At 39.1% G+C, this 23,540-nt stretch overlaps 2 protein-coding genes across 11 annotated transcripts in view; one reads left to right on the top strand and one right to left on the bottom strand.

The window, feature by feature from the left end:
• The window catches only part of KMT2E (lysine methyltransferase 2E (inactive)), a 99,066-nt gene extending 81,967 nt beyond the window's left edge, over positions 1-17,099 (top strand). Inside the window, 13 exon segments of the mRNA XM_067745980.1 lie at positions 3,754-3,918; positions 4,251-4,559; positions 7,994-8,248; positions 8,416-8,560; positions 9,111-9,361; positions 9,754-9,810; positions 9,951-10,514; positions 11,539-11,828; positions 12,723-12,811; positions 12,919-13,044; positions 13,217-13,314; positions 14,207-14,791; positions 14,793-17,099. Coding sequence (XP_067602081.1) covers positions 3,754-3,918; positions 4,251-4,559; positions 7,994-8,248; positions 8,416-8,560; positions 9,111-9,361; positions 9,754-9,810; positions 9,951-10,514; positions 11,539-11,828; positions 12,723-12,811; positions 12,919-13,044; positions 13,217-13,314; positions 14,207-14,791; positions 14,793-15,707 — 3,849 coding nt within the window. The 3' untranslated portion in view covers positions 15,708-17,099.
• A 158-nt stretch (positions 17,100-17,257) lies between these two features.
• The window catches only part of SRPK2 (SRSF protein kinase 2), a 227,473-nt gene continuing 221,190 nt past the window's right edge, over positions 17,258-23,540 (bottom strand). For all 10 annotated transcript variants that reach the window (XM_067745984.1, XM_067745988.1, XM_067745982.1 and 7 more), the window contains one exon: positions 17,258-20,446. In XM_067745984.1, the coding sequence (XP_067602085.1) occupies positions 20,262-20,446 (185 nt within the window). In that variant the 3' untranslated portion in view covers positions 17,258-20,261. The remainder of the gene's footprint in view (positions 20,447-23,540) is intronic.

Genomic DNA, 23,540 nt, shown 5'->3' with positions numbered 1-23,540 from the left:
GTCTTTTAATTTCTCTATTTCAACGCTGTAAGTAATTTGGTAGGTTGGCCCTGCCATTTCCCTTTTCCTTTAAAAGGCAACTTTGTTGTTTTTGTTTTTAAGAGCCACTTCCTACTTGGTAGTAAGGTAAAAAAAAAAAAAAAAAAAAGCACAAAATACCTAAATGTCTTCATTTTGTTTCCTTCTCAATTCTTACATCCTACTACTAGCAAATTTCCTTCTAAAGCCACTGTAAGGCATCCAGAGTACATAAGCTTATTTTCACTCAGCTTCATATTACCAAATATCTCTAATTGGGATGAATTCTAACAATTTAGTCAGTGTAGTTTAGTTTTTCAGTTGTGATATTGTATAAAACTTTAATTCGTGTTATTATGTAGTCCTTGAACTATATGGACCTTAGGTTTTCACCATTTTTTAAAAAATATAAATTTATTTACTTTTGGCTGCGTTGGGTCTTTGTTGCTGTGCGCAAGCTTTCTCTAGTTGTTGAGAGTGGGGGCTACTCTTCCTTGTGGTGCAGGGGCTTCAGTAGTTGTGGCTCACGGGCTCAGTTCCTCCACGGCACGTGGGATCTTCCCAGACCAGAGCTCGAACCCATGTCCCCTGCATTGGCAGGCAGATTCTTAACAACTGTGCCACCAGGGAAGTCCCTCACCATTTGTTGAATAGGGGCTCATACAAGAAGATCTCCATAGTCTCTTCCAAGTACAAGGTGACATGATTTCAAGTTAAATTTGTGTTCCAGTGTGTTTATACATTGAAGCACAAAATTGTAATAAAAATTCTCACTGTACTCACTCAAGTGATAAAATCCTATAAAGGGATATTAAGCAGACTTTCCGCTTACAGAAAATTACTGTACTCTTGTGTGTTATACTGTAAAGCCATAAACTGAAAAATGTCATAAAATCTGTAGATCTCATCAGAGATTTGTCAGTTTTTTTAGTTCAGCACCCAACACTCCAGCGTTAACAACAGTGTTGTTGTTAACAACAAAAGTCAAAAGTCAACCCTGTCTGATTCTAATTCTAAATCAGGGTCTATCAGTTGCCAAGCTCATAGAGAGTAAAAATGACTTTTGAGGTCTGAACAGTCAGTGGCTTGGAATGAGTCATGAAAATGAAACATGCAGGTCCTGGTGGTAGCCTTAGGTGACAAGTATCATCTAAACTACATCCAGCTCAGAGGTCAGGATCTATGGACAATCTGCTGAACTAAGGCTCCTAATTTCTCTAGTCCCCTGAACAATCAGCTATAATTATCTCAAGCTATATATAAAACTTATTTATCAGTTAGCTCTATAAAGTGGGTGGTAAATTTTCAGTCATTACATACTGTATATCTGGTTGTGTGTGTCAGAGAATACACTGGTGAATATAAAAGCTGAATGACATATGAACCTTAAGGAGTTTTAAAAAAAAGTAGATTAGTAACTAACGTTTTTCTTTTCGTCACATAATCAAAAGCATGTTTACATTTTCTAAAGTGTGTGTTTTAAGATGAAGCTGGGTTAAAGCTATTAGGATACCTGTTTAGTGCTTTCAGTTAATAGTTGTAGTAAATGTAGGAAGAATTATGCTTTATTTTGCATTATGTAGTGTGTCAGTAGTTGGTAATTGGAAAGAAGAACAAACCAGGAGCCTGGAAACTTGGATAATAATTATGGCTCTGCCTTTGAGTGATTCTGTTAATACACGTGGGCTCTGGTTTCTTCAGCAGTGTAGGACTAGATTATTTTTAAGATCCTGACCAGCTCAAAAATATCGAGTCATCTAGAAATAAAGGATTTTGCTTTGACTATCCATTAGCTGCATTGTTTACCAAGGGAGTTCAATTTTTAAATGAATTAATTTTGTCTTTACATCAATTAATTTTATCTCTGACCCTTACTGTATCTAAAACAAGTGAATAATGGACCATGTCAAGGAAACTTCTTTTGGCATAAATTCGTATTTATCTTAGGAAACTGTCCTTGGATAATCATGACATAGAAAATATCTCCTTTGGGTGCCTGGCCCGTGGGTAAATTTATTTTATACATAAAATGATTCTTGCTAAGACAAGTTTGTTTCTTTTGGAAAAATGTACTTTTCCCAGATTTATTTTTAAATTTATAAGCACAATAATGAACCCCTTCTCTTTCTACCCACCCCCATTCCACAGGTGAAGCAATTATGAAAATCTTATTTTTTAGTTACTCCAGACTTCTAAATTTAGGGTGTTAGAAAAGCCCTAATATATTGACACAGGATTTTTATAGAGAGCCATAAATGAAAAGGGGTTGAGTAAAGTGATTTATTAAGACCAGAGACATGTATTATCTAAGGAAAGAATTCAGCTTTAAAACTTCCAGTTCCAGTAAAGAGATCTTTTGCCTATGTTCTTTATTTTAGTGTCTTATTATCCATCCCAGACCAAGAAAGCTAAGACGCAGATATGTGTCCATGAACAAGTAATCTTACCTCTTTGGATCTCAGTTTCCTTACCTGTAAAATAAAGAGGGTGAGGATAACACATTTTATAAGACTGACACATTTGCAGTATGGTAGTCTGTTTTCACCAATTATAAAGTTCTCAGAAGAGTTTTGTTTACATATTTCCCTTACCTAGTGGAACAATAAAAGGAAAAAATATAGGAAAGAGTAAGTAATAGTTTTCATAGTGTAGGTGTCTTACTTAATGCTTGAATCTCTGCTGATAATTACTCGAACTTTAAAGCTCTGATATTGAGAAGACCATGCAGCCAGACCTTGAGTTATTGATCTTTCTTTCCTACATGGATGACAATAAAGGAAGAAAGATGAATGGATCTAAGCCTCAGGACCTGGTTCTTTACATTTGGAGAACTGGACAGTTGATGGACATGCTTCCTGTTTCTGGTTGAAACCTGAAGCATTTGCCAGGCCCCCTGGCCAAGGCTCTGGGTCTTGCTTTTAATGTTCTCTCTCCAAAGAGAACTGATGCTCAAAGGAACTCTTGCTGTTTTCCAGTCTCTGCCTTGAACTGTCAGTGTAGACGGGAAGAGCAGAAGATAGAGGAATGCCTTATAACAATTATAATGGAGGGCAAGAGAGCCAAAGGAGAAATAGTAACACCTAAGAAATGCCTACCATTTTCCAAGTAAGGTTGGAAAACTTCACAGATATTTTATATTTGAATTCATTAATAATTCTGTGAAGTGTAAATATTGTTACCCACATTTTATAAGATGCTCAAAAAGGTTAATAACCAGAGTTGTTACATTGCCTAGGGTCACAGAGATAGTAAATGACTGGTAGCATCATGATTTAAACCCAGGACTTCACCCCACAATATCCTGCTATGACATGTCAATATATTCACTCCTTACGTTCATATGGATTTAACCTTTTCAACATATTATTACCTTAGGAACTTTGATCTTATTTTTAAAAGGCTGCCTAATGTATTATTGAGAAAAAAAGATTTTTGGTTTGATAAAGCAGGGTCGTTCTTGAGTCTTTTTTTGGTTTTGCCTTACCTTTATCATTAACATACAATCATCCAAACATTCCTTTCATTGTAATATATTTGTAATGACAGGGTTTACCAAGATGTTTGGGATTCTCAAAGATCTAAAATGAATATAAATGTTTTTAATCCCATATCTACCATGAAAAGAGGTGTTTTGCTAACACCATCATAGAAAATTTTTTTTAATTTGCCATGAACATTTGGACTTTTGAATTTTACTTCACAGCAGTATTTATTATGTTACTTTAAATTTTGTAGACAAGAGAAGAAAGGAAAATGGAAGCAATTCTGCAAGCTTTTGCCAGACTTGAAAAAAGAGAGAAAAGAAGAGAACAAGCTTTGGAAAGGATCAGCACTGCCAAAACTGAAGTTAAAACTGAATGTAAAGATGCACAGATTGTCACTGATGCTGAAGTTATTCAGGTATTATTATTCAGGTCTAGTTTTATTTTCACACTTCACCACTTTCCAATAAAATTTCCACAATTTAATTACATCTATAAAGAATTTTTGATGTGATACTAGCTTTTCAATAGCATTTTTCAAATCCTATGAGAATTTAAGACTTCAGCTATGAGACTCCACTTGCTTTGTTTTGGAGAGTAAGAAAATTTTTAATTATGTCAATTTAATATATATCAGAATTCATAAAGACATTTGGGGCAGTTAGCTTCTGAAGCAGATTGATGCCATTAGATTTCAACTACTGAGTTATATAAACAACGTATTAAAAGTTCCATTCTCTTTTGAATTAGGAACAAGCAAAAGAAGAAACTGCTAGCAAGCCAACTCCTGCCAAAGTAAATAGAACTAAACAGAGAAAAAGTTTTTCTCGGAGTAGGACTCACATCGGACAGCAGCGTCGGAGACACAGAACTGTCAGCATGTGTTCAGATATCCAACCGTCTTCTCCTGATATAGAAGTTACTTCACAACAAAATGATACTGAAAATACTGTACTTGCAATAGAACCAGAAAGTGAAACTGCACTAGCAGAAATAATTACTGAAACTGAAGTTCCAGCACTTAATAAATGTCCAACAAAGTATCCCAAAACAAAAAAGGTATGTGATTCTTAATGAATGTAAGAACTGTTTTTTAACAAATGTCTTATGATGTTAAATATATTCATGTTTTAGGAATTCAGTCTATAACATCTCATAAGGAAGTGATAGAGTCGTGGTTTTTATACTAGCAAAGTTTTAAACTAAGAATGAGAATTGCAAAACTGTAAAATCAGTTAATAGAAATGTTTGCATCATTAAAATATCCAGTATATCAAGGCTTCCTTGTAGTATTGCAATTCTGATTTCTAATGATTTAATTTTGCCTACTTTATGTACTAAACTACACTTCTCAGAAACAACTAGTTTGAGATGAGTTATCCTTTATAGTTTTTATAAATTTCATGGTAAAGGTAGATTACAAGAATTAAGTGTGAAGAAATTGTTGATTTCCATAGAATGTAGTAGGATGTGAAAATTTATAAGGAAGGGTAGTTTCATTTTAATTTTATTGGAGTGTAGTTGATTTACAATGTTGTGTTAGTTTCAGGTATACAGCAAAGTGATTCAGTTATACACATGCATACATGCATTCTTTTTTAGATTGTTTTCTCATATAGCTTATCACAGAATATTGAGTTCCCTGTGCTATACAGTAGTAGGTCCTTGTTGGTTATCTTATTATCTATAGTAGTGTGTATGTGTTCATCCCAAGCTTCTGATTTATCCCCCCCACCCCGTTTCCCCTTAAATCTGATTCTGTTTTGTAAATAAGTTCATTTGTTTCTTTTTTAAAAAAATTAGATTCCACGAGTGCTATCATGATATTTGTCTTTCTCTGACTTACTTCACTTAGTATGATCATCTCTAGGTCCTGCTGCAGTGAACTTTGGGGTGCATGTATCCTTTCAGATTACGGTTTTCTCCGGATGTATGCCCAGGAGTGGGATTACCAGATCATATGGTAGCTCTATTTTTAGTTTTTTAAGGAACCTCCATACTGTCTGTACCAATTTACATTCCCACCAACAGTGTGGGAGGGTTTCAGGAAGGGTAGTTTTAGGTCAATTTATTAATAAAAATCTGTCAAAAACTACTGTCAGATTTAATGAAGCAATTGTGGTAAACAATCACTGAGATAAACCAACCTGAGCTTTACAGGAAGGCCAGAAATACAGAACACCCTTATGAAGCTTTGTTTTTCTCCCATTCTGAGTACAGCAGATTGGAGCAGATACCAAAGTGCAACCCTTAGGCTCTCTGGGCAGTGGGGTAGATCATAAATGGATCCTTCTCACGCCCTTCTACAACAAAATACTTTGAAACCCACTTTATCTGGTCTTTGTTCTTACCAAATTCAGTATAGTTTGTAGGTACTGTGAAACCATGAGAAGCATACTTCGTAAATATCTAGGAGGAACCTGGGAGTATACTTCAGTGGCGAGTCAAAGGATTAGACAGAGACGATCTAAACACCGCTCTGATTTGAAGTCTGTGCTCACCTTTGCACCTTGGATCCTGAACAAGCAAGCCAGCACTTGATTTTGACAATGAGCAGTTACTTTTGCCCACTTTGGGAGGACAAAAAGTAGCTGCAGATTTTCTCCATAATTTGGATTAGTGAGAAAGAAAAAAGATTCATGTTTAAAAGAAAAGCTACTTTTGGGAATTCCCTGGTGGTCAGTGGTTAAGACTCTGCACTCTCACTGCTGAGGGCCCAGTGGGTTCAATCCCTGGTCTGGGAACCAACATTCCACAAGCTGCACAGTGCAGGAAAACAAAACAAAAGGCTGCTTTCTTGACTGCAAATATGACACAGTCCCTGCCCTTTAATTATTAAATGACTAAACTACTGTGGCACTATAGATTTAATTCCCTGGTCTTGAGATATAGGTTCCTGTATCCTGATTCTCTCTCTAAAAAAAAAAGCCTTTTTCCCACAGGTTTTGCGTGTGATATATACTGCTATTTTAAACAACATTACTGTTTGACAGAGTACCAAATTATTGTGATTTCCTATAATGTAAAGGCTGCCTTCAGTTTCACACATGGCACTTATTCTGTGCCAGATACTCTATGAAGAGCTTTGGCTATTTAACTCTTGTAATCCTTACAATAACCCTATTTGTAGAGCTAGTTTCTCTCATGACCCTTCTTTTATAGATCTGGATTGAGATGTAGAAAAGTTATGTAACTTGCTTGAGGTAACGGTAAGTGGCAAAGCCGGGATTCACACCGGGGCAGTCTGTTGCAGACTCCCAAGTGCTTTAGCCCCACTGTTGCTTGTCCTAGAAAGGAAGTTTACATACATTGAAAAAAGGAAGGAAAGAAAAGATGCCAAAATGCTTATAGTGATTATCTCTAGAAGACAGGATGTGGGTAGACTGTTTTTTTAATGTATGTATTTCTGTATGTGTATTGTGAGAATGTATGTGTAAATACATATACACTAGTTTTTCTACATATTCTACAAATTACATTTATAATAAAAATTAAAGGAGTATAATTTGATAACTAGATAGAAAAGATATAAGTGCCCACACAGCAAGGAAAATGTGCTTGAGCTGAGAAATGTAATCCTTATTTCCATGCCCATTACATCTGAACTTTACTAAATAACTAGTTCTTAAAAAAAGAAAAAGTTGAGTAATCATTATACTTTAGGATCAGGTATATTCATACAGCCAGTAAAGAGTGAACTATGTACACTGTAGATGCAAAAAAATAAACAGAACTAAGAAAGGGATTATGTGAATTTTCAAAGCATGGGAACTTAGAGATTTCAACCCCCTTAAATCATTAGTGATTGTCAATGCCGACAGCTTTAAAAAAATATATATATTTTATATATATATATATATATATATATATATATATATATATATATATATGCACTGGCCTCATCTGGAGATTCTGATGAGCAGCCAGAGTAGAAAACCACTGCCTAGGGCTTCCCTGGTGGCGCAGTGGTCACGAGTCCGCCTGCCGACGCACAGGACACGGGTTTGTGCCCCGGTCTGGGAAGATCCCACCATGCCGCGGAGCGGCTGAGCCCGTGAGCCATGGCCGCTGAGCCTGCACGTCCCGCAACGGGAAAGGCCGCAGCAGTGAGAGGCCCGCGTACCGCAAAAAAACAAACAACAAAAAAAACACTGCCTAAAGTCTGACAAACTAAACATTTTACACATAATATAGAAGCAGTTTAGTGTTTGTGTTTTTAAGATAGTACTGAGGTCTCCTAGATTTTTACTATTTTATAAAAATATCATGTGTTTTGTTCCTACAAAGTATAATTGTGTAAAAAATTTTAGTAATAAGTGTAGATAACCAAGGAAATGCAGAATGACTTATATTGACTTTTTAGACATCATATATGAAGGATTTAAATTAATCTCTCATTTTAGATATGTCAGTTACAAATTTGGTATTAGAATATTCTATAGGAGAATCTGTATAATTACATATATAGTGATCCAGATTTTCCTTCTCTCTAGCACTTGGTCAATGAATGGTTAAGTGAGAAGAATGAGAAGACAGGAAAACCTTCTGACACCCTTTCAGAAAAGCCTCTGCGCATAACTACAGATCCTGAAGTGTTAGCTACACAGCTCAATTCTTTACCGGGTCTCACTTATAGTCCGCATGTATACTCTACTCCTAAGCACTACATTAGATTCACTTCACCATTCCTTTCAGAAAAAAGGAGAAGAAAAGAACCTCCTGAAAACATTTCTGGCTCATGCAAGAAGGTAAACTTTTCTTTGGATATGAAACTCTAGTATGAGCCAAAAGCCATTCTCATTCCTTACTCTACCAGTCCTGGTAGTGAGATGCTTTTGGAATTGGCTGTATATTTATAGGATATGTAAACAGCTACAAACTGATTTCTCTTCATTTATTGTTCTATGTATTTCAGCGGTGGTTGAAACAAGCTCTGGAAGAAGAAAACTCAGCAATTTTACACAGATTTAATTCACCCTGTCAAGAAAGATCCAGAAGTCCTACAGTCAATGGTGAAAATAGAAGTCCACTACTATTAAATGATAGCTGTTCTCTTCCAGGTAGAATTTCTTTTCAGTGTTGTTCTAGTGTGGAGAATGTGGCAGGATATATATAGCATATATATATTCTAATTATTATGTACCTTTCAAAAGAAGCGCATTGTTACATATATTTTGTCTTTTCTGTCCTCCAAAGTTTTAGACGAAGGTAGACATGAAAACCTTAATTTGCAAGTACCATGTACAATATGTTGGGGCTTATGGTTGAATTTTGGGCCTAGTTGGCCAGCTGTTTTTCAGCAAGATTCAAAAGGACTCTTAGAAATCAGTTAAATTAACAGCTGTACTTGTAAGATTTCTTAGAGCCCCCCAGGCCTGTAAGCCTTCTGGCAAGATAATATGCTTGCTAACAGTGAAAATGACTAAGTTGGGGGGTGGGGTGGGGGTGGGGGAGAGATTGCTTCCTGTTATCTTTAAAAACTGTGAAATTTAGTTTCGGGGTGACAATCATCATAATTACGATTGCTGATGTTTTCTGATCTTTCCCAGAATATATTACAGATTATAGCAAATAGCAGCAGTATAATTTCTTAACTTATTTCACCAACAGATTTAACTACACCACTAAAAAAACGAAGACTCTATCAGTTACTAGATTCTGCTTACTCAGAAACCTCCACACCTACTCCTTCACCATATGCTACCCCAACTCACACGGATATTACTCCTACGGATCCATCATTTGCCACTCCTCCACGGGCAAAGTCAGACGACGAAGCTTGTAGAAATGGTTATAAGCCCATTTATTCACCAGTTACCCCAGTAACTCCTGGCACACCGGGAAATACCATGCACTTTGAGGTGAGAAAAAACAGAAACAAAAACCCATGGGGATGGGGCTTCTTTAATAGCTATTTTTTTCTCCCTTTAATAATTAGTGTACTGAGAGCAGGGAAAAAAAGTTCTTAAGAATCTAAGAGCGAAAATTTGGAACATGCATTTGTGAATTTAAACTTTATTTTTTTATTAAAATGCACATAACTTCCATTTCATCTGATTGATATACAAAAAGTCAGACTAAATGACTATGTGTATCAAAGTGACCTTAAAGCAAAATATAAGGGGAATGGAAATAAAAAAGTCTAAAACCAAAGTCTGTGTAGTAGTTTCTCATTTTAAGTTCTCATTTCTATAAATATCATGGGTTTGTTAACATATTTTAATTTTCAATTATGATTATTTCTTTTATGTAGAATATTTCTTCCCCAGAAAGTTCTCCAGAAATTAAGAGACGCACTTATAGTCAAGAGGTAAGGAGATACTAAAAAAGGTTTTTTAAATCGGTGACTTTTCCCTAGTATCATTATAAATTGTTGGTAGATTTAATGTAACTAGCTTCCAAATGTGGTTATTTGTGTAATTTTTTTTTTTTTTTTAATTCTGTAAACAGGGCTTTGACAGATCTTCAACCATGTTAACATTGGGGCCTTTTAGAAATTCTAATTTAACTGAACTTGGTCTGCAAGAAATAAAGACTATTGGTTATACCAGCCCTAGGAGTAGGACTGAAGTCAGTAGGCAGTGCCCTGGAGAAAAGGAATCTGTGTCAGACCTTCAACTGGGACTCGATACAGTCGAGCAAGCTGCCTTACATAAAACCATGGAAACACCTGCACATGATAGGACTGAGTCTAACAGCCAACTGGAATCTGCTCACTCTGGACGGGGCCCAATATATTCTTCCTGGGTAAAGAGTCCTGACAGAACAGGAGTTAACTTCTCAGTAAACTCCAACTTGAGGGACCTGACACCCTCACATCAGTTGGAGGTTGGAGGAGGCTTCCGAATAAGTGAGTCAAAGTGCCTGATGCAGGATGATACTAGAGGCATGTTTATGGAAACACCTGTGTTTTGTACTTCAGAAGATGGGCTTGTATCTGGTTTTGGACGGACTATTAATGACAATTTGATCGACGGAAGTTGCACACCCCAGAATCCACCACAAAAGAAAAAGGTTACAAATTTAACGATTTATAGTCCTTTTAATAGTGTTTTTTTCATACTACTTCTGAGGGTAATTAGTAGTTATAATATGTACTGTGTAAGGCATTCATACTTTATTCATATTGAATTATTGACACGTACATTTTTAAACCTTTTGTAAATGCTCAGTGAATTAGATTATGTTTGCAGAGAGCTAGTGATAACGGAAAATTCCTATAAGGAGCATGGTTTCAGAGATCGAAACCTCAAGTGATTTATTTCACTGAAAGAGTAACTTTTTAAAGATAACTACTTCCCAACCAAATAAACAGAATTGAATAATATTTGTGTTCTTATTACCCTTATTTTACATAGAACAGGCAGCCGATATAGAAGAAATGCCTCTTTCCTCATCCTTAATACCTACAGTATTTAGGCCATGGATGTAAAAGTATTTATTATATAAATAATAAGTTCCCTGATTTACCACCATTATTTGGTTGGCAGACATACCGAGACAATTAGAATGCCTTATTTCAGATCAGTGGGAGAAACTACAACACGTATTTTATTTGTTAATAGGCTTATTGCTTTGCAAGTCGAAAGAATTTTAGTGATGTGTGCTTTTAATTTTTATAACAGAGTCCAGTTGGCAACTTTGTGGGAAGCAATATAGTATAGTGGAAAGAGCACGGGCTTTCAAGTAAGACCTAGGTTCGAATCCCGGCTCCAACACTCACCAGCTGTGTGACCTTGAGTGAGTGAGTTACTCAATTTCCTCATCTGTAAAATGGGGATGATAATATACCTATTTCATAGGGTTGTTGTGAGGATTAAATGAGATAATGTATGTAAATCATCTAAATACAATGCCTGGCACATAGTAGGCATTTGATAATTGTTAATTATTATTGTTTGTTCAGAATCAAATTATTTTATATAATTTTCTTAATGTAAATATAGTAATTCTCTTTAGAAAAAAAAAAGAATAGATTGACACTGACATATAAAAACAAGGATAAAAGATTTGCTTTTCCTTATCTTTCTTGCTTAAGGTTTCTCTATTAGAATACCGGAAAAGACAACGTGAAGCTAGGAAAAGTGGCTCTAAGGCAGAACACTTTCCACTGGTTAATGTATCACCTCACACAAGTGGAAACTTGAGCAGCAACAATGCTGATGGGTGTGCCAACGGGAATGAAAATGGGGAGCAGATAGAAAGCACTGCTAGCCTACCTTTACCAACACCAGCTACAGTTTATAATGCTACTTTGGAAGAAACCAGCAATAACTGTCCTGTTAAGGAAGCTTCTGCCAGTGAAAAGAATGAACCAGAAGTCCAATGGTAAGCTGCCTGTTGGAAAAAAAAAAAAAACCTAACTAACTGGTAACTTTAGAACTACAAGTAATATACCTTATAATGACAGTAGTCTTTGTTATTTTATCATCCAGTCACATAGCTGATTCTGAACGGAGCTTACATATTTGTAAAGACTGGTAGTGTGCTGTTCTGAAAAACAACAAAGTTTTTGTTAATCAGCTGCCTTCCTGTTTGTTGTTCTCCTAAAGCAGAGGAGGTTTGTGATCATAATTTTGACAGATCCTTTTTGCTGATAAGAGTTTTAAGCCAGTTAAGTATTTCCCTGCATCATTAAAGGTCCATTATAGCTACTCCTTGATAATTTTCACACAAATATTCCTCTCCAAAGAACCTTTATCCTAGTCAACATCTGGCAGTTTCTTTGTCACCCTTACCAGTTGCCTTGAGAGTACAGCCATGTTTAGTGTTTCTTCGATAGGAATAGAAGAAGCTGGATACAGAAGGGTCCTGCAAAGGGCAGGAGGCCACATTCACTTTGCTCCATGGTCCTCTTACCTCTGAGCTTCCTGCTAGCCTTATAATCCAGACCCAAGGTAATTTGTCAGGGGTATATGTGGTCCCTTTGGTAACCTGAAGTGACGTTCTGAATGTTGTTTTGCTACCCCCTTCAACAACCCCCTCCTTTTCACCAAGAAATTGCTTAAGACAAAGGAATGGCGTCTGCTTGAGTTCTTCAAATAAATGAGGATAAAAGTCTCAGTTTTGGGGGGTGTTGTGGGCTGGGGTGGGGAGCTGTTTTCAAAGCTTTTCCCCAACGAGCAAAAGCCTTTATCTGAAAGGCTATGTTGGCCATCAGGGGACACAAACTGATCTAGCTGGCAGCAGCTTCTGAACTGATGTTATGACTTGATTTTAAAGGACCGCCTCAACTTCAGTGGAGCAAGTGCGAGAGAGGAGTTATCAGAGAGCTTTACTACTCAGTGATCACCGAAAAGATAAAGATAGTGGTAAGTGAGCTTGTTGCTTTGCCGAAAAGTGGAGTCAGCTAATCACTCTGCACCCCCGTTCTGTGCTTCTAATGTTCTCTTTGGGTCTGCTTCTGCTTCATCTCTAGGGGGAGAGTCACCATGTGTCCCATGTTCACCGATTCATGTTCCGTCTTCACCTTCATCTCATTCAAATCACATTCCCCAGTTGCAACCCAAGGGCCCAGTCCCTTCTTTCAGTGAACTTATGGAAGGTCAGTAAGCAGATGACCTATCATGGTGGTGGTTTTAAATACCTTTTCAGAAAGGAGAGAGAGAGCCTTTATAAGACGTTGGTTTGAATAGTAGAATGTACGTCCGAGTGTTAGTAAAAAGCAGTATTTATCGTGCAGTTTTACATTTTCTATGGTTCCTTACGCTTCACAGATCCTGATCCTGAAAATCCAGAACCCACGACTACAAGTGAATGTGCGTCCCCAGATCCTTCCCAAAATACTTGTAAAAGCCCTTCAAAAATGAGCAAGGTAATAACATTGACCTTTGAACGTGGCCCTTCAGAAAAGTGGATGGTAATGTGCACATGGAGGTTTTTCTGCTGTACCAAGGATCAGTTTCTGATTTCTGGACACTTCTCCTGTTCAAGTTCCCATGTGCTGAACGTACTTCAGCAGCTTACACTTGCTCCAAGAGTTCCTTCCACCCCTTCCTTATCCTAGTGTCTAGGAAATTCATAGTCTTTTCATAAAATATTTGACCGGCCAGCCAGTTAATTCTCTAAAAACAAACGGTCAGGTGACATTAATTTAAAAGAAATGCTGCCTCTATCCTGGATCATCGAGACATGATAATCCAGTGGGGCAATATCTTTGGAAACGTAACGATGAGGAAATCTGAGATTGACTTTTTCTTTCTGCTTAAAGAACATCATTATATATTCAAATAGTCTTATCCTTGGATTACCTGAACTTGAACAATGGAAAAGGTATTACAAGTGAAAACAGTTGGGGGGAGCAGGTTTATCTACCCAAGCAAATTTATCCTTAGGTGGAGTATAGAAATTTCAATTATGGAATTGAAACTTGCCTGCAGTGTTTAAGTGTGGTTCTTTCAGAATAGGAGTCAAAGTAGGAGTCAAAGACAGGTTTCACTGCTCAGGGGAAAAAAGGCAGATTAATTTCCTTAACTTGTCTTCAATAAAATTTCAGGGAATTCAGTTGAAGCTTATTATCAGAACTTGCTCAACTACTTAAAAAAACTGGCGTTTTAACATCTCAAGCCTCTGTAGTTGTCCTCCTCTCAGACCCTTATTCCCTGCCCCCGTTCCAATTAATATTTAGCTAACATTAAATACCAGTAATAACAAACCTCAGTGTACACAGAATATTTCTAAAGTTTATATAAATTTTCTTCTCACAGCCTGGTTCACCGGGACCTGTAATACCTGCCCAGCCACATGGGAAAATACTCACAAAACCAGATTCCCACTGGGAGGGAGCAGTTACTGTGTCAGAAGCTGAGAACGGTGTCCACCTGAAAACAGAACTCCATCAAAAACAGCTGTCAAGTAACACCCAAGCACTTTCGAAGAATCATCCTCCACAGCCACTTGTTCGCAGTTCATCTGAGCAACTTGCACAGAAGCTGCCTTCCGCGCCCGTGAAGTTGCACTGTCCTCCATCACCTCACGTAGAAAATCCTCCAAAGTCGTCGACGCCCCACACGCCTGTACAACACGGTTATCTTTCACCAAAGCCTCCTTCACAGCAGTTAGGCTCTCCCTACAGGCCTCACCACTCACAGTCACCTCAAGTTGGAACACCTCAGCGAGAGCCTCAAAGAAATTTTTACCCAGCAGCACAGAACCTTCAAGCCAGTACGCAGCAGGCCCCTTCTGGAGCGCTGTTCACGCAGACGCCCTCAGGACAGCCCCCGGCAGCGCTCAGTCAGCAGTTTACCCAGTCGAGCCTGGGCGGTGCGGCCCCACCACCCCCGCCCCCCCCGCCCCCCCCCCTCGTCTTCTTACTATCAAAACCAGCAGCCTTCCGCAAACTTTCAGAGCTATAATCAGCTGAAAGGCAGTCTTTCCCAACAAACTGTGTTTACATCAGGACCAAATCAAGCTCTTCCCGGCACCACGGGCCAGCAAGCCGTTCCGGGACATCACGTGACTCCAGGGCACTTTCTGCCTTCGCAGACCCCTCCCGTTCACCACCAGACCTCCGCCGCCGTAGTCCCACCCCCGCCTCCCCCTCCTCCCGCTCCAGGACCACACCTCGCCCAGCCACAGCCACACTCCGTAGCACACGGCGTGGGGCCTGTCCACGCTGTCGCCCCTGGGTCCCACGTTCACTCTCAAACGACTGGACACCGTCTGCCACCCCCACCTCCCCCTCCCGCCCCGCATCACCATCCACCGCCCCACCCCTCCACGGGACTCCCAGGTCTGCAAGCACAACACCAGCACGTGGTGAGCTCCGCCCCTCCACCACCCCCTCCGCCGCCGCCTTCCGGTGTTCTGGCTTCCGGACATCATACCCCATCGGCTCCAGCCTTACACCACCCACCTCATCAAGGACCTCCACTTTTTCCTTCAAGTGCTCATCCAGCTGTACCACCGTACCCCTCACAAGCTACTACACATCACACCACTCTGGGACCGGGACCCCAACACCAGCCTTCTGGAACAGGGCCACATTGTCCTTTACCAGTCGCAGGTCCTCATCTCCAGCCCCAAGGACCAAACAGTATTCCCACACCTACCGCTTCAGGGTTCTGTCCTCATCCTGGCTCTGTGGCCCTGCCACATGGGGTTCAAGGACCTCAGCAGGCATCTCCAGTGCCTGGACAGATTCCAATTCACAGAGCACAGGTGCCACCAACATTTCAGAACAATTACCATGGTTCAGGGTGGCATTAAAATAGACTCCAAAAACTTTTTAAAATGTTCTGTAAGATAAACTGTACATTTCATATGTACCTGTTAAGGTACTTTTTAAAGCTTGTACATGAAACTTTGTATAAAAAACAAAACAAAAAAACACCAGTGCTCTCTCATTGTATTTTTCCCATTTTTGCTTTTTAAAAAAATCCCTTAAAAAATGTGCTGTTAAGCCAGTGTAGGTATCTTTTATTTTGTAAGTGAACATTCCAGCTGTTTTTCTGGCAGTAGATTTGATGCTACATGATCTTTAAATTTTATTGTTGGAATTAAATTCATTTAGTGAATGTTTTCTATATTATTATGTTATACATATGCATTAAATACACGGCTAAGTAATGGCAGTACAAGGATTTTCTTTCTATCAATCAGCAGTTCTGTGAGTGCATCTTATGTATAAAAAAATGCAATACAGATTTTTAGTTTGGTGTGAAGATGGCTCATTTTGTTTTATCGGTTATTTGCAAGCAAAATGTAATATAATGTACAGATGATTTTTAATGTCTCCTGAAAAACTGTAAATACTGCATTTCTTTTGCGTATATAATCGCTTACAGCTTTTCTCATTTGACATATAGCACTGTACATATGACATGTCTTTGCAAAACTGTGTGATCTTTGTGAAAGTAGTACAGTATATGGCCTTTAATTCCTCTATTTTAAATATACTGTCACATTGAAGCACTGGTTGGGCATTTTAATTCATGTTAATAAACCACAATTATGTCAGTTTTACCAAATTGTCCTGTACCACTTCTGAGATTGGGGTCTGTTTATGCAAGTGTTTTTACAGAAGTTACCTTTTCCAGATAGAGTTTGTAAGGAGCCTTCCATTTTCTTTCGCAACTACTACCTCAGCTGGACGGGACTGCAGCAAGATCAGGAGGCGGTAAAGGCTTGTTCCTGGAAGGTTCCTACGTGTTATTGTTTTGCAGGAGCAGGAGCCATGAGAAACTACCGTGCTACGCAAATGCTGCACACGTTTGCTTATATCTGACATCGTACAAGATGAGTCCATTCCATTGAAGCGTCCCGTGATTCAACTACAGACTAATTTACAGCTGTTTGAAAGTACGGAATATTTTACCTAAAAACACAGGAATATCTAATTTGTACATGTTAGAACATGACTGAGATGTCCTACTGATGAACCAAAATTAGTTGAAAACCTTAACATTTACTGTCTAGCTATAGTATTTTAAAGAGTAGCAGGAAATTTTACAAATTTGTTTTGGGTGTACAAAACTACAGGAAAAAGGCATTCTTAGCTCTCTCAAGTGAAATGAAAGTGCCCTCTCAAGTGAACATTTTATTGCTGAAATACAAAATACTAGTTATTATTTTGGAATAATAAATTCTTATTGTCTTCTACCTCTCAGGAGGATTAAGTATAAACCAATAGCAGTGACAGTATTTGTCAACATAGTTCACCATCCAATTACTTGACATAATTTGACACAGTATACAAATTCTGTGTATTGGAGAAAAAAGTAAACAGACTAAAAATGACTAAGATTGGCAGTAGTATGTCATGTTTTTACACTTTTAATTTCCATTTCCTTTTGAAAACAGCTACATTAACACAGCTGTGTTTAGGGCTCAATCCTAATCAAGTTTTAGAACTTAGGTCAACTTTGCCATCCTTGATTATCAAACAAGATTCTACTTATGGTATTTGCTAAAGAAATACCTGTCCACGAAGAAGTGGCTTTACATCATCCAGTCATCCACTCCCCCCCACCGATAGTTTCAAACAGAAGTTAACTAGCATAGTGAACTATGAATATTCACACCTCTTTAAAAGGACTGTCCTAAAGATTTTAATTCCTCATAGTTTTAGATTTGCCTACTATACAAATAATGTATACGGAAGCTTTTCTGTAAACTGCATTAATTTCTTAAAAAAAAATAATGGGAGAAAACTGGAATTTAAGAAGTAATTTCACCGGCAGATACAAACTGAAGTTCTCTACCCCAGCTGTTAACTAGCTACGGACAATCCAAGTACAGGAAGAAGCAAGTTAGTAAATCAGTTTTCACCTAGAAAGCTAATGCTTTTTTGAAGCTCCTATTATATCCACTTTTCCTCTGCCTTGGGGCAGTTCTAATTTCCAGACAGCCAGCTTCTGAATCTGCTATCATCACATATGTGATCCACTGCTTGTCATTTTCCATGATGACTTCACATGGACTAGAGAAAGGAAAAGATAGGACATTCAACTGAAATCACGGAGCTGGCTATAGTGTTCTGCATAAACCAGTGGTTCTCGTTTAGCTTATATGCATTCATCATCATCAAGCCACCAAGAATCTGCTAAAAACCATACCATACCTAACACAAATGTATATTCCTTCTAGAACAATTGTTTTTATATTTATAAACTAGTTAGGCTATTTTATCCTAAATTAGAGATCCTTACAAAGTTCGTAATTATCTGGATTATTTTCTAACATGAGCCCAAACTGTATTAGACAAATTTCATTCAAGTGTGCCATAACCCTGATAAAAATTCTTATGGACTTAGGGAAGACATACGTGAACTCCGTGGTTCTCGTGAGAATGGTTCCTGTGCAAATTGTGGATGGCATCACTGGTCTACAGCCACTATCTTTCACGGAACCTACAAGGTCACCTACAGCCTCAGAAGAAAAACTTAGCATGCACATTTCATAAATGAATGGTATCTTCCACCTCAGAGCGATATGATCTAATGCTAACTCCTAAGAGGATTACGTGTCTTGTTCCCTCACAGTGAATACTGTTAAAAAAGAAGAAAACTGACAATGCGCAAACAAAATGTAACTAGTATGTTTTTGATGAAACGTGAATGAAAAAGGTTCACAGAAATTCTAGGTAATGGATCTATACTACAGCATCTTTTCTAGATCCATATCCTACCCTTACAAAACAATGAATGTTTTCCTCGTATTAAGCCTTAATGCATGTTCTACAACTACCTTTCCTGCTACAGGAATGCTGATACTTCCTTTCGTTCTGGTTACACTGCATTGAAAGGATAGCAAATGTTTATTGATTCTATCGCTTCAAATATAGGCCAATGACCAAGGCAATGTCTGGAAAAGAAACCCAAAACACTTTAATTTTTAAGACAACTGCAAGCACCTCAAACAACGGATTATTGTTACAACACTTGTTAACTTTTCACAATCTAGTTATTGCAAAGGCATATGGATAAATGTTAATGGACAAAGTCAAGAAAAACGAGGCACCTTGAGGAATGTAAAACAAAAAAAATTCAATCCATTGATTTCTAAAAGAGGCTAAATGTACCTCTATATATTACATTCTAAAATTGTATTGCCTACTATGGTCTGTGTTCTGGATTCTACAGTTTTAAGGAAATGCATAAACAAAATTGTGTGCAATCTGCAAAGGGAAAAAATCATTTTCTCAACTTCAACGCATGGAAAGACAATGAAAAAGCTAGTAAAATGTGTTGTAGCCACACACTAAACTGTCCCTGGAATGAATGCAATCCCTGTTACCTCTGAGATGTTAGTATTCTGCCCACTGCACTGCAAATTGTACATATCATACCTTGGTTCTAGACAAACACGAGCAAGCTTTTCCAAAAAAATATATTTTTTCACTCCACACACTGAACATGTTTCTCTTGTCCAATTTAATCTATGTAGAGTTTAACTTACAGGGCTTGGAGGAGGCAACACCACATGGTACCAGGCTACCACATTTTTAAAGGGAAATTGCTCTTTTTCCTTAAAAGTACCTTTAATTTAAAATATGCAAAAATATGAATGGGAGTGCTAAACTATAATACGTAGTTTAGAATGAGAAGCATGTCTTTTCTTTGTATAAAGTGCCATATAGGGAATGATATAACCCAGAGCCAGTTGTTTAAAATCCAATGCAAAAGGACTGTCACGGAATGAAAAGTTTGCACAACTCCTCGGAGCAGTTAAAGTCCATTACATGCAACTTAGGCTACAAAGCACTCAAGACTGGGTAGCTTTTCTGAAATTCGAGTCCCCGTCCCATATTTAATGGAAATTAACATTTACAGGGTGCATTTACATACACTATAATACAGGAATGATGTCCCTTTGCCAGAAGATCAAATTGTACATTTCCTTGCTATTTCTTGGTTCCAACTTGATAATTTCTTAAGATTGTAAATTATATAGTACTCAGCTAAAATACTTCTTCATAAATAGTTACAAAACCTGCCAAAACACAAGGAGGAAAGTATTCTTCGTTCAAAAAAAATTGACATTTGAATGTCACACAACACAAGAAACAATGCTTAGAGACATGTTATTGTTTCCAGAAGTAAAGTGGGTCAGTAACTACTAAGCTGAAGACAAAAGACTGCCCTTCCCCAGGATCACAGTGCACAAAAAAGCAAAATGTCAAACGACAGTACCTCAAAGCAAAATAAAAGGTCTGAGGATGAAGCCAGCTCACTTGTAATCCTGTTAAGAACGAGAGTCCCCCTTTAGGGCCAATGCACTGGACAACATGTGCCAGCTCAGAATGCGTGTGTGCAGAATCTGCTAAGAATTCAACCAAGGGTGCCGAAGGCATTCGCCCGCTGAGGCTCGTTTTTCTGGAACCATTTCTAACATTGGGATCAGGAAATCTGTAAACTGTGCAGCATCTTCATGGGGCCAACCATACTTTTCCACAAGTACATCAAAGAGGCTCCAGGGCTTCAGCTTGGTGATGTGCCGCAGCTCTCCTACAGGGAAAAACAGGCATGTCAAGAAAGCTCCAACTGTGCATTTCCCATTGTTGGTCCAGCCGGGTTCTTTACAATGAAGCAGATACCTACCTGCTCAACACTACATGACAACAGAGGCCAGCTTTCCCACAGACGAAAATGTCACATTTCAAGTAAGCTTGGTGAATATAAACAAGGGTTCATTTAAAAAGGAAGAATTCATTTGTATCAGCTCCAAGTTTCCTTAAATAAGCAGAGCACGCTGAGGACGCCCAGAATATTTTCATTTGCAGAGACTGACCGAGGCACTCTCCCCAACTTGGGATTCTTCGCAATTTGTTTAGGAAAAGCTTTAAGATACATGCTATTTAAACTCCTCGGACCATTTTTTCTGCAGCTTACCATTTTCCTCTGGAAGAGCGCTATTCAAGAGAACCTGACAGTAGTGACAGTAGAGGTGTACTTCATCGGTATAGGTGCTGCCCAGTATGGTTGCTGCCAGCTCAATGTGGCTACTGAGCGCTCAGAACGGGGTGAGCGCAACTAAGGAACAGAAGTTTAAGTTTAAATATAGCCACAAATAGCTAGTGGCGACTGTACTGGACAGCACAGCCCTAGAGCCAGCCCACATCAAATAGCATTCATCTCCACACATTCGTTGTAAAATCTAAGCTATCAGGACATCAATTTATAAAGCCTGAAGTTATACTTTTCAAAATGTGCTAACTGCAGTATGAAAAGTGGGGGTTATGAGCAGCCCTGACAGAGTGACTGACAAGCTCATAAACGGTCCACGAACTGTAACAGCCTTGTTCGCAATAGGAAAAAAAGTTACTTTTAAAGTCAAACTGCCAAAAGGACAGGAGGATGGTCAGGGAGAATGACTCGTCTCCTCTGTCTGTTCACAGGAGCTGCGCACCGAGAGGCCTCCTCCGTCTGCCCCGCGGCTCCCCTCGTCCTGGGGCCCAAGCCGCCGACAACGGACACCCTCACACAGAGGCCAGTTCCTCTCTCCGCTGGCACCTGCTGTAACCTCACCAACGAGGGGGTTTGTACACGCGGCGCACTGACAGAGGGTCAGTCCAGGGCTCACAAAGGTCTTCTCAGGAGGCCAGGTCTGCTCCACCCAGCTATTCAACCCAGTGTAGATACACACCCCTCCTGCTTCTTTAGTCATAAAGAAGATAAAAGGGTATCACAGACAATTACGAAAACAAAGGAAAAAACGACGGGTAATCCACCCCACGATGACTTCTCCTTTGGGCCTACACTCTTCCAACCTGGGTTCTTATGAACTGGTCTGTCTACAGAGTAGTCATGACGATGTGCACACAATTCTGAATACAGAAATCACTAGAAGGTATTTCTCGTGAAAGGGACCGGGTGTTAAGTAACTTCCTGGCTCCCAGGTAAAGACGGGGGACAGAGTTAAGTGTGGAGGCTGCAGGCCAGGTCTATTGTCCCGAGGCAGGTGGACCCGCCACCTTAGAGGAGACAGTGTTCCCTCTGCCAGCAGGAAACACAGTCCCCGTGAGAACGAGTGGGAGCGACCACTGACCGTTCACCCCTGTAACCCAGAAATCCCCGCCGTAGGGACCCCACCTAAGGAGATAAACCCTGGCACCCACCCACCCGCCGTGCCCCCAAACTATGCTCACTGCAAAATCACATACACTCACAAAATTACAAGTGCTCAGTCATCGGAGAACGGTGGTCAAAAACACAGCCAGCCACGGTACACCCACTTGACGAGGAGTAGGTAACAGCACTCAGTAACGTGTGGGAAAGTGTATGGTAACGTGCTTAGTAGTAACGTTAGTCAAAACTGTGTTCCACATACAATCCCAGGAGTAACTTTCAAAGTGCCCATAAAGATGGAAAGCAGGTGCTCTGAGACACCAGCTTTGTTTAAAAGTTGTTTCTTTCTCGTTCTGCATTGTCTCTAGTGAAGCTCTATTGATTTTATAGTAACCGCTCATCTCACCAGGGTGAGGTTAGAGCAAACTAAGAGAGCACACACGCAACATGGTGAAACCAGCTCCGTGGGTGGAGAATGTTATTCTGACCTGGAATAAACGCTCGCCAGGTTTGCAAATGAGAGCAACTGCCGAGCTCGGTCTGCTCAGACCCGCTCAGAACATCCTGAGGATGCAGTTCTCATATATACTAAACTCCGTACATAGGCAACAGAGTACAAACCTTCCATGAAAAGACAGACGCTTTACCATGACAGGTGCCTTAAAATCTACGTAATAACAGTGATGAAAAGAATACAAAGGCTGGAAAGCTATACCGAACTAGCCGCCCCGATAAACTGATAAAAGCGATTCCAAAGGAAATCCTAAAACATCTGACGCACTTTTGACCAGGTAATCCCACACAAAAAACTGTACGTGAAAAGATACTGTCTGTAATAGGAAAATATGCAGTATGCAGAACAGTCCTAAATACCAAGATACTGAATACATAATAATACTGCAATATAACAGAATAGTGCACTGTCTTTAAAAAGAACCAATACGTGGATCATGGAGATAGGTGGAAAAACTCTATAATGCCAAGAAAGACCAAATAAACTCGCCTCGGCCCTATGATCATATGCACAACTTCTCATGTTCAATTCCATGATAAGAAGAAACGCTGTCTTATAAAAGTTGATAAAGGTTATTTAAAAACAAACCCTAAGCTCCCAAACTTGTGCGTCTATTGCTAGAAACGCCAAGAACAGGTTCCTCTGACGAGTAAGGGCTTCAAGTCCATTTACCAACTCCAGACTGGCCCATAACACACAAGAAACACAGCCACCTCCACTCCCACCACGTATAAAACAAAAATAAAATAACCAGATGGCACAACGTTTTAAAAACAATTTTTTCCTATTTGTCCTATTGTACAAGTAGCTTTTACCTTGACATTTTTTTCCCTTAGGAAAATATACCAAGATGTGTTTTGTTGAAACAAATTGTGCCAATAATGAACCACTTGGTTGTGACAGTCTTTACTTTTTAAACCGTTTCCAGCTTTTCTTTCCTAAAGAATACTGAGTAATACTTAACCTTCCCTCGGCGTCAGCTCTCACCCACACGCAGGCCACCCAGACACCAGCAAGGCC

The sequence above is a fragment of the Pseudorca crassidens genome, chromosome 8 (genome assembly GCF_039906515.1).
Source record: "Pseudorca crassidens isolate mPseCra1 chromosome 8, mPseCra1.hap1, whole genome shotgun sequence".
NCBI lineage: Eukaryota > Metazoa > Chordata > Mammalia > Artiodactyla > Delphinidae > Pseudorca > Pseudorca crassidens.
The sequence above is the reverse complement of the archived record's forward strand: the minus strand, read 5'-3'. Positions and strand labels throughout refer to the sequence as shown.